The sequence below is a fragment of the Rhinopithecus bieti genome, unplaced genomic scaffold, assembly GCF_001698545.2.
Source record: "Rhinopithecus bieti isolate Rb0 unplaced genomic scaffold, ASM169854v2 scaffold_23868, whole genome shotgun sequence".
Classification (NCBI taxonomy): Eukaryota; Metazoa; Chordata; class Mammalia; order Primates; family Cercopithecidae; genus Rhinopithecus; species Rhinopithecus bieti.
Window position 1 is genome coordinate 1,030,296 of NW_016811202.1, and position 12,314 is coordinate 1,042,609.

The 12,314-nt window shown below is 38.6% G+C and overlaps 1 protein-coding gene across 1 annotated transcript in view; it reads right to left on the minus strand.

The window, feature by feature from the left end:
• RSF1 (remodeling and spacing factor 1) overlaps positions 1-12,314 on the minus strand; it is a 174,097-nt gene that overhangs the window by 25,490 nt on the left and 136,293 nt on the right. Inside the window, exons 8-9 of the mRNA XM_017893539.1 lie at positions 7,846-7,950; positions 5,778-5,857 (exon numbers count right to left, since the gene is read on the minus strand). Coding sequence (XP_017749028.1) covers positions 5,778-5,857; positions 7,846-7,950 — 185 coding nt within the window. The remainder of the gene's footprint in view (positions 1-5,777; positions 5,858-7,845; positions 7,951-12,314) is intronic.

Consider the following 12,314-nt stretch of genomic DNA (forward strand, 5'->3'; position numbering starts at 1 on the left):
GAGATAAGGTCTCACTCTCTTGCCCAGGCTGGAGTGCGGTGGTGCAATCTCAGCTCACTGCAACCTCCACTTCCCAGGTTCAAGTGATTCTCCTGCCTCAGCCTCCCAAGTAGCTGGGATTACAGGTGAGCGCCACCACAACCGGATAATTTTTGTATTTTTAGTAGAGATGGGGTTTTGCCATGTTGGCCAGGCTGGTCTCAAAATTCCTGGTCTCAAATTCCACCCACCTTGGCCTCTCAAAGTGCTGGGCTTATACGCGTGACCACTGCTCCTGGCCCATGTTAGCTATTAAGTATAAAACTTTAATATAGTATTAGTATGTGTGGGGAGCTCAACATTTCCTAGGGTTAAGATAACAATATAACAATATCTTTCAGAAATGACTTACATTGGTCAAATAAAACCTATAACTGAAATAAGACAAGCAACTTCATAAAGAGTTATGCTATGACGAGTTGATACGATTAGATGGAAAGCCACATTTGATTAGACAAATTAGATCTTTGTGATGCTGGAGAAAGTTTTTAGTAATATTTTGGGTGTATGTATTAACATTTATAATCTCATGGTAATAAATACTGCTATAAAAATTATGTAAACAAAACCTTATCAAGGTCCCAGTGAATGACACTGAGACCATTCATTCCTTCCTGTTGAAAGAGAAAAAAGCAATGCAGACATATAGCTCTGCTCTAGAAGGCCATAACTGAAGATGACTATAGCCAGGAAATGAAGACTTGAGCCAATGACATCTCCATAGTTTCATTTCCAAGAAACAAACCTTTGCTGATTTAAATTAAATTATATATAAAAAAACAGCAGGATGGCTGGGTGTGGTGGCTCATGCCTGTAATCTGAGGCACAAGGTCCCTTGACACTAGGAATTCAAGACCAGCTGGGCAACATAGTGAGACGCCTGTTTCTATAAAAATTAAAAAAATAAAAATTGGCCAGGTATGGTGGCACACACCTATTGTCCCAGTTACTCAGAAGGCTGAGATGGGAAGATTACTTGAACTCAGGAGTTTGAGGTTGCAGTGAGTTTTGATCATGCCACTGTACTCTAGCCTGGGTATCAAGAGTGAGACCCTGTCTCTTATTTAAAAAAAAAAAAAAAAAAGCAGGTGTTTTCCCTGGTTCTCCCAAAGTTAATCCAATTCAAGGACAGCTGAGCTCTGACATGCCTCTGTATGTTAAATTGAACTGAACTGAAATAGTAACCATTCTGTCTCCCTCTGCTTGTAACGTTCCTTATATAAGGATATTAACGTATCCAGCTGGCTAGGTCTTTTAGAGTGCAGCCTTTAGTGCCCTTCTAACAAGAATATTCATGGTCTTTTTAGAGATAGATTGTGATGCTATTAAAACCAGTATGTTTAAAAATCATTCAGTGGACTTCCAAAACATCACAGAGCATCACACCATCAGATCTGTAGACAGTTGCTAGTCAGCCACTAAATACTCACTGAAATTTACATCCATCCCTCTTTTCCACAAGACTGTAGAGACCTCTAAGGTAAAGACCACATTATATACTTCCTCATTCGATTACACTCATTGGCATAAAGTAGGTACCCAATACATGTTGCTTAAATGTTGAATGAATGCATAAACAAGGGTTGCTTAGGGAGCAAATAGGGAGTAAAATGCTCTTGTATTATGACACAGGGAGTAAGTATGGCTCTAAGCTGCTAGGATGAATGCTAAATAAGTTATTTCACAGATTTTTTAGAAGTGAATATAAGTGCTTACTTTAGAAAACTGAATGACGATGGCTAGAATTTACAGCTAGTATTTATTTTAGAAACACATATTTTGCTGTTTAGAGCTCCTAAGATTCATATATACATGTGTGTATACATGCACACACACACACACATACATGTATTCTAGAAACTATAAACAGCAACAGCTTTATTAACCAGATTATTAGGGAGAATCAGCAAACACCAACAACAATTGGTTAACTGGCTCTGTGCCAGACTGGTCTTCCTGTAATAGTAACTTTCCTCTCCTTTTTATACACAATCTGAGAACTTAGTATGTGATATAAAGTCATAATTACAGACGTCCTCTTAAAGGATGACATTTAAAGCTGGGTGTGGTAGCTCACGCCTGTAAACCCATAGTTTTGGGAGGCCAAGGTGGGCAGATCACTTGAGGCTAGGCATTCGAGACCAACCTGGCCAACATGGCAAAACCCTATCTGTACTAAAAAATACAAAAATTAGTCAGGCGTGTGGTGTGTGCCTGTGGTCCAAGCTACTCAGGAGGCTGAGGTGGGAGGATCGCTTGAAGGTGGGAGGCAGAGGTTGCAGTGATAGCACCACTGCACTCTAGCCTGGATGACAAAGCGAGGCTCTGTCTCCAAAAAATAAAAAAGATGCCATTTAAATAAAGAGGATTACCTAGAGTAGGAGAGAAAATAAAGGAACTAGTAAATTGGAGACAGTAATATAAACAAATATTGTGGCATACTTTAAAACATAAATTTCTAAAAATCAAAATATTTCATAATTGCAGTGGCATATCCGATAGTGTATGAGGCTGTTTTCAAAATTTTTCACCAGGCTTTTATACATATAAATGGTATATGCATCAAAGGGCTCCAAAGAATAAGCAGATAAGACATTCTTAGTGGTTTACATTCTTGGCTTTTAGAAAGAATACATTCTCAGCTGGGAGTAGTGGCTCATGACTGTAATCCCAGCACTTCGCGAGGCCAAAGGAGGTGGATCACTTGAGGTCAGGAGTTCAAGACCAGCCTGGCCAACATGGTGAAATCCCCGTCTCTACTAAAAATACAAAAATTAGCTGGGCATTGTGGTGTGTGCCTGCAATCCCAGCTACTCGGGAGGCTGAGGCAGGAGAATCACTTGAGCCCATGAGGCGGAGGCTGCAGTGAGCTGAGACTTCACCACTGTACCTGAACTCCAGCCTGAGTGACAAAGTGAGACTCCGTCTCAAAATAAAACAAAACAAAACTCTCTTCCTTAGTGGGTGAGCCTATTAGCTATCTACATTTTTGAGACAAGTCAGCTTCAGGACATGGGAAAACCACTAATTTCTGAAAAGGATAAGCAGATTTGAGCAAGATGGAGGCAATGGAAAATCTAGTTTTATTTGTGATTTAATTTAAATATTTTAGTTATAGCTTTTGCAGTGTCAAAATAAAACAAGAGAAACAGCACATCAAAATAATCCTAGTAATTTCATACAGGATCATTCTTTATTTTTAAAAATGTTCTTGGAAGATATTCCAAATATCTGAAACACAGGCAGTTTATGGAAATAACCCAGGGTTTAGCTGGGTGTGGTGATGGGCACCTGTAGTCCCTGCTACTTGGGAGGTTGGGGCAGGAGCATCCCTTGAGCCCAGGAGTTCCAAGACCAGCCTGGGCAACATAGTGAGACCCTGTGTTCAAAAAAAAAGAAAGAAATAAATAACCTAGCATTTCTCAATTCAAAGTACTTTTATGTCCTAGTCAGTTTGAGAGATTAACTTGCCTTTAAACTAAGTAGCATCCATTACGAGCCAGAGTGCTCAAACTGGGTAGTAAAAAAAACAAAACCTTTAGGTTCTGGAGGCCGAATCCATTATTCTGGTTCACCTTTGCACAAGGTAAAGTGAGAGGATCATGGGACAAGCTGATTGCCTTAAGGCAAGCTAAATTTGGAGGGCAAGACTATGAGTCAGGGGATATACGGTAAAGAAGTAGCAAATGAAGGTAAAATCAGGAGATAATACTTAGATTTCCTCAATCATACTAGTGTATAAATGGGCATCAAGTCCTACAGATTAATCCTCTGAAAATTCTCCCTAACAACTTCACCTTATTATCACAATGCCTGGCCTGATTCAGGCCTCTTAGGTTTGCTATTCCAACAGTCCCAACTCTAATTCATTCTTCTGTTACCAGAGCATTTTTTTCTGAAATAAACATATACTTACCTATGTCTCCTTTGATGGCCGCCCCACTTACTATAGAGAGTAAGTCAAATTCCCCAGCCTGGAGAGCTATTCGCAATTTGGCCTTACTCAGCTTTTACAAAAATCTATCTACTACCACTCATCTACTATCACTTTTACACTTTGCCTTTGTTCATGTTTGTGCTCTTTGTCTGAAATACGTTCATTGGTATAACCTGAACAATGCCTCTCCTGAGAACCCCAAATCCTATGGGAACTAAAATGCTTCTCCACCATGTTCTTGTATTGCTTTTAATATACCTCCACTTTTCTACTTTATTGTGTCATTGGTTCATATGTCTGTATTCTCTAATAGAAGGTGAGTTCCATGTAAACAAGAGCTTTGTTTTTGATCTTTCCTCTTCAGTTTGGTACACAGTAGGTGAAAATGAATGTTTAGAAATAGATTAATTAAAGAAGGTACAAATAAATATAAACTATTGGCCTGATTATGTCCCCTTTTAAAGATTAGGCTCAAGTTCAGTCTTAAGAACTTCATCTAAGAACCCTTCTCCAGGCTGGGCAGGGTGGTTCACACCTGTAAACCCAGCTCTTTGGGAGGCCGAGGCGGGTGGACCACAAGGTCAGGAGTTGGAGACTAGCCTGGCCAAAATGGTGAAACCCTATCTCTACTAAAAATACAAAAATTAGCGAGGTGTGGTGGTGGGCACCTGTAGTCCCAGCCACTCAGGAGGCTGAGGCAAAAGAATCACTTGAACCCAGGAGGAGTGAGGTTGCCGGGAGCCGAGATTGTGCCACTGCACTCCAGTCTGGGTGACAGAGCGAGACTCTGTCTCAAAAACAAACAAAACAAAACAAAAAAAGCCTTCTCCAATTGCTTTAGACCACCATCGCAATGCTATACTGAGAAGAGGGCATCTCTTATAGTTAGTAGGACACAATTCAGCATTTAATACTCTTTATTTCACCAATGTTAGCTGTCCACCCAAGGAGATGACAGGGATAACTAAATTATAGATCAGTTCTTATAGTTTTCTTGTATTCTCTACAATACTTAGTTATGGACACACCCTCCACAATACTTGGGCCAATATTTATTCAGAGAAGGTTCTGACAAATACTTCATTCATTTATTTATTTATTTTGAGACAGAGTCTCACCCTTGCCCAGGTTGCAGTACAGTGGCATTCACTGCAACGATTCTCCTGCCTCAGCCTCCGAGTAGTTGGGACCACAGGTGTGCGCCACCACGCCCAGCTAACTTTTGTATTTTTAGGAGGGACAGGGTTTCACCATGTTGGCCAGGCTGACCTCAGGTGATCCGCCTGCCTCGGCCTCTCAAAGTGCTGGGATTACAGGCGGGAGTGCTGGGATTACAGGCGGGAGCCACCATGCCCAGCTAGTTCTCATAAATACTTCAGATCAAAAGTTGGCAAACATTTCCTGTAAAAGGAAAGATAATAAGCATGCAAGCGTGGCAGGTCATAAGGTCTCTGTTGCAACTACTCAATGCTGCTGTCGTAGGGCAAAAGCAGCCACAGACAATATATAAACAAATGAGCAAGGTTGTGTTCAATAAAACTTTATTCACAGACAATAAAATTTGAGTATCATATGATTTTCATGTGTCATGGAATATGATTCTAGCTTTTCCCCCCCCAATCACTTAAAAACGTAAAAAACATTCTCAGTCAGCAGGCAGTACAAAAACAAAAGCAGGCTGGATCTGGCCCACAGGCCACAGTATGCCAATCCTTGTTTTAGATGGATCCATTTATCCATACAGTGAAACAATTCTGCTCTCATATTCCCAAACAAAACATTAACACACATACAAAAATACCTTCGTTCGGCACGCTCTTTCTTCTTTAAGGCAACATCCAAATCCTGCAACTGTTCCTCTAATTTTTCACAGAGCAGTTTCTGAAGAAGCAAAATAGATAAGGGTCATTTTAAACAACTTTTAGCAATCATTTATTACATACATGTTAACTTCATGGGTAGTGTGCTCTGAGAGCTGGAAAGGGACCACACAGTAAGTGAACAATGAAGCTTTTCTTGTGTTTAATCAAATAAAAGGTGCCTCAGCATCCTTTGAACAGAAGATGAGCACAGTACCTTTGAAATAAAGCACACATTAAAGAAACATACAGCTTTGCCAAAAGAAACGCATTCTGTATCTATCCTACTGGCAATCATCAATGTTTAAAATAGCATTTGGTTCGATATGTGTATGCAACAGTGATTATACTTTTTAAAAAAGATTCAAAGATGTTTTAAAGGGAGAAGGTTATATGTACGATAAAACATAATGATGCCAAAAACTATTTTTTAAAAAAAGAGACTGGGCTGGTGTGAGTGCAGTGGTATTTACAACTAATTGATCACAACCAGTTACAGATTTTTTTGTTCTTTCTCCACTCCTATTACTTCACTTGACTATCCTTAAAAAAAAAGAGAGACTAGAAAAAAATATACAAACAATGCTACACAGTTACTGAGTCAAAACAGAGCTGAAAAATGTAATTGATAATAAAATTGTGCTAAGCCACAGAAGTCCATTTCACAGAAAAATGCATAAAGCTCATTAATTTAATTTAATTTAATTTAATTTAATTTAATTTTTTGAGACAGATCTCACTCTGTCACCCAGGCTGGACTACAGTGGTACAATCTTGGCTTACTGCAACCTCTGTCTCCCATGTTCAAGTGATTCTGGTACCTCAGCCTTCTAAGTAGCGGGGATTACAGGAGTGTGCCACCATGCCTGTCCAATTTTTGTACTTTTAGTAGAGATGGGATATCACCATGTTGGTCAGGATGGTCTTGAATTCCTGGCCTCAAGTGATCTGCCTGCCTTGGCCTCCCAAAGTGCTGAGATTATAGGCATGAGCCACCACGCCTGGCCAAACTTTTATCATTTTAAAAAAATAATTATTACTACTTTTAAATTTTTTAGAGATAGGGTCTTGCAATGCTGCCCAGGCTGGCCTCAAACTCATGGCCTTGAGTGATCCTCCTGCCTCAGTCTCCCAAGGAGCTGGGACTATAGCTATGTGTCACCATGCCTGGCTTAATCCATCATTTTTTTTTTTTTTTTTGAGACAGAGTCTTGCTCTGTTGCCAGGCTTGAGTACAATGGCGTGATCTCGGCTCACTGCAACCTGTCTCCTGGGTTCAAGCAATTCTCCTGCCTCAGCCTCCCGAGTAGCTGGACTAAAGGCGTGCGCCACCACGCCTATATAATTTTTGTATTTTTTGTAGAGAGAGGGTTTCACCATGTTGGCCAGGATGGTCTCGATCTATTGACCTTGTATCCACCCACCTCGGCCTCCAAAAGTGCTGGGATTACAGGTGTGAGCCACTGTGTCTGGCCTAATCTATCATTTTTAAGGCAAATGAAAGTAGGTTTGTGAGAGAAAAGTAACCAATGAGCACAGTAGCACAGAAATAACCTGATTCTTCAGCTTCCAAAAGAAATTTGCCTAAGATAGAAGAGAAAGAGAATCTATGTTTCTCCTAACCCTGATAACACCATCTACAAAACTACTGACAAATACAAAGTAGGCAGAAACCAAAAAAGAGGATGAAACAAAGTGATACACAGGAAGAAACACACATCCTTCCTTCTACATATCTACACTTGGTGCTTTTTGTGCTTATAACGAATACAATAAAAAAACCGTTCAGAATTTTACAAAACTTAGAGGGCTTCTGATAATTGCTTTGGAAAAAAAACAGAAAGGAAAACCTTAAAGCTATTAATAAAAGGTAGAAATCTAAACAGAGGTAAATACTATTTACACATTGCTTTGAAGGTTAAAAATATTCATTCAGTAGCTATTAAACAGTTATTATTAATTTGAGTACAAACTCAAAGACTAGGAAAGCAGAAGTGGGCGGGGTCTTACATGTTGGCAAGGTGGGCAGAACCATTCTCCGTCTGGGATGATCATCAGAGGAGGGCGAAGGCAGGCAGTATGGTATCCACTATCGCAAGAGTCACACAGAAGAATCTGAAATAATCACACTGACATCAACCTATGACTAAAATTAAATGACTCTTAGGTTAAAGACATTTCAGTATTTCTGAGTACTATACTGCAAAGCATTCTTTATTTGCATAAAGCTAATAAATAAAAAAGCTCTGATGATTAGGGATCTGACATACCAATATTTATTTATGTATTTGTTTGTTTGTTTGATGCAGTCTTGCTCTGTAGCCCAGGCAGGAGTGTAGTGGTGCAATCTTGGTTCACTGCAACCTCCGTCTCCCGGGTTCAAGCCATTGTCCTGCCTCAGCCTCCTGAGTAGCTGGGACTATAGGTGCCTGCCACGACACCTGGCTAATTTTTGTATTTTTAGTAGAGACAGGGTTTCACCACGTTGGTCAGGAAGGTCTTGATCTCCTGACCTTGTGACCCACCCACCTCGGCCTCCCAAAGTGCTGGGATTACAGGCGTGGGCCCACCGTGCCCGGCCCATGCTAATGTTTTAAAAAAACCTAAAAAAAAAATTAAGCTACAAAATTTAGTTAAAAATAACAAGTCCTTTCTGACCTAGAGTTAGAAGCCTTTTTCATTCAGCATATAGCCATAAAGGCTATAACAACATATTCTTTATAACAAAGTTTTAAAGCTCAAGTATCAAAGACTACTACACAGGATTTTTAAAACACAAAAAATGTCCATTTTAAACAGCATTTCAATTACTTACCTGTAAGAAACACTCATGGTTCTTTTTACCATGTAAATTCAAATAAGGAAGAGAATGAGGTATAGAAAAAGAATACAACTACATTCAGAACCGTCATGATATAATACAAAGGTTCGTAACATCACTTAGTCTTAGAGTTGCTTTATCGGTATTTGAGTTTAAGAGGACCAAGGTCTAAAACTTAACATAGTATGCTCGAAAATGTTTAACTTAAAAGAAAACCTTTTATTTTTAAATAATTTTAGATTTACAGAAGAGTTACAAAGATGGTATAAAGTTCTCATATACCCTTCACCCAATTTTCAACACTGTTACCTCATATAACTATGGTACATTTATCAAAACTAAGAAATTAACATCAATACTATAAACTTGGCCGGGCGCGGTGGCTCAAGCCTGGTAATCCCAGCACTTTGGGAGGCCGAGACGGGCGGATCACGAGGTCAGGAGATCGAGACCATCCTGGCTAATACGGTGAAACCCTGTCTCTACTAAAAATACAAAAAAAAAAATTAGCCGGGCGAGGTGGCGGGCGCCTGTGGTCCCAGCTACTCGGGAGGCTGAGGCAGGAGAATGGTGTGAACCCGGGAGGCGGAGGTTGCACTGAGCTGAGATCCGGCCACTGCACTCCAGCCTGGGCGACAGAGCAAGACTCCGTCTCAAAAAAAAAAAAAAAAAAAAAAAAAGAAAGAAATTAACATCAACACTATAAACTAAACAACAGGCTATTCAGATTTCACAAGTTTTTCCACTAATGTCTTTTGTTGAGTTTGAATCTTGGATAGCACATTGCATTCAGTTATGTTTTGTTAGTATCCCCCAGTACATAACTGTTTCTTGGTCCTTCTTTGTTTTCCTTGACCAACAGTTTGAAGAGTACTATAGTAGTCAGATATTTTTGGTAGACTGTCCTGAAATTTGAGTTTGTTTGATGTTTACTCATGATTAGACTGGGGTTCTGGGTTTTGGAGAAGAACTCACAGAGGGGAAGTGCCCTGCTCACTGCATTGTATCAGTGGATACATGTTATCAATATGACTTACTACTGCTGGTATTAACTTTGGTCACTTGGTTAAAGTAGTATCTGTTGGTTTTATCCACTATAAGGTCACCTTCCACACTCTATTCTCATAAGTACAGCCCGCACTCAAGGAAAAGGGAATTAAGTTTTCTATAAGTATGAGTATCAAATAATTTGTGGATATATATTAAAATCTCAATAGTAATAAATCAATAAATGACTTGGGGGAAATGCACTGAAATTATGCCAATATCTTCTGTCTCCTTAGAGTTCTGCTCACTAGTTTTAGCAATCGCTGGGATTTTGCTTGCAACCATTATTACTGTGGTGTTCTGATGGTGATTTTCTATCTCCCTTATGCCTTCTACATATGTTATTAGGAATTATTCTGTAAGGAAAATAAGTCCCTTCTTCCCCACATTTGTTTATTCCATTATTTATATCAATATGAATTAATGAATATTTATTTTAGTCTTTGGGTTACAATCCAAAGCTATCATTATTTAATTTGTTGTTGGAACTGTTCCAGCCATGGACACAATGGAAGCTCTTTCAGCTTGTCTCTTGTGTTCTTAGGACTTGCCGCCTTTCTTTCTTTCTTTTTTTTGTTTTAAAGTACTTCCTTACTTTCTGGCACTACAGGATGTTTCAGGAACATCTTGTATTTTCCATGCCAAGCCTTAGAACCAACCATTTCTTCAAGAAGCCCTAGCTCCTTTACTGGATAATGGTACTTTGAAACCAAGATCTGGATGCTCTGAAAGCTCATTGCTACTGGCAACTACTTTTCATCTCTCTCAGAGGACAGCGTTAAGATATATATGTATGTATACGTATACACATATATCTTTCTGTGCCTATATTAAAATAAACATGGAGTTCATGCTAATATCTCTAGTTCTAATATACCATCATAGGGTTCATCATGGCTCCTATTATCTGTGCTTTCTTTATTTGCTCAACCCTAGTACAGATGAAGTTTCTGCAATCCTAACCTGTACCATAGGTGTGGGAGGAGGCACACCATTACAATGCATCACCACTTGCTCCCAATAGCCAGGGTTTGGTAGTTACATTAGTATTATACTGCCGGTATACAGTTGATTACATAGGCACATGTGGACTAACCTGGCCACCTAAATCCATTTATCACATAGTTTTATAAGACATAATCTAAATTTCAAATATCAAAATTACAGGCAAACTTTCAGAATTTATTTCTAAAGTGAAGATTGTTTCTACTCTGCAGCACAGTTAAAGTCTCACTAAATAAATACTACCATGTAAGATTTCCAAGTCTCAGATAATAATCCATTTATTTTGACTAAAACATCTGGAAAATCCCTCAAAGTTCTATATTCATTTATACGTTTATTGCTTTTCTGCTGTTAAAGCTCAATTAAGACAAGGAACATGTCTTTCTGGCTCAGCAGCATATTCTTACGATTTAACATATAATAGCTGCTTGATATTTTGACTTGACGTTTATCCTTAAGCACTTGGCATAAGAAATCTACCATATTTGGGATCTTCGGTTTCCAATGTCATTCACAATATAATTTCTGCTCACCCCATTTTACTTCTTATTTCTTCACATCAGTTCCTTACAGCAGTCATTGATGCCTTAGGTAAAATGCACTCTTTTAGTTTAAAGGGACATTAGAAAATGGTAAGGAGAGAACATAAGTTTTGCTTTTTTCTTGATTTAGAAGGCAGAAAAAGGCCACTGTCTCAAATGTCCTCTTGGCCTTTCTCTGTATAAAAATATTGATTTAACTTGCATAGACCTTGATGATCATAAAATGCTTAGAGGAATCTTCTCAGCATAATTTCAGTATCTATTCTTCTCAGAGCTCATGTCATTCACTAGTTTTTACTTGAGCCCTTAAAAACTATTGGGTTATGATAAACTTCATTGATAACACATTTAGTTTCCAGATATGATATTAACAGTAAGAAAGAAAAGAGTAAGTAAACCAGAATTAACTTTAACCCAGCACATAATATGTATCAGAAACGGTGCTAGGCAACTTTATATGAGCTGTTAAAAAAACGCCCCTCAGAAGTATGTGGTGTGAGTCACACCTTACAATAAAGAAATCAAAATATAGAGAAGATAGCTCCTGATAAGTGGTATCCTGATAAGCAGGATCTGAATTCAGGATGTCTGGCCCTATGCTTTTCCCATCACATCATAACGCCTTGCAGGAAAAAAGAGCCTGGAGAACCACTCCTCAGGAATTTTCCAAACTTCAGAGGATCTCAAATGTTTCTGGTCCACACGATTCTACTCAGGTAGAAACATCTTTCTTTATATTTTCTTCTACTTAATAGCTGGAGCTTGCCTTTAAAGTAAAATATATTCAAAAGAACAGCACAGGTACATAGAATTAGGTATAACAAGGCTATTTCCTCAACAGACTCACTTATGAACTGCAAATTATATATATATTATATATATAGATATAGTATATAAAATAGATTAGATATTGATTCTCCTGATTCAGGCAGCCTTTGAAGCACTTACTTCCTGGGGAAAAAAGCTCCCTATAAATGCAGTATGATTCTTTTTGGAATATATCTGGTCTATGATTTATCTCTTATAAATTAAAAAAAAAATTTTTTTTTTTTTTTTTTTTTTTT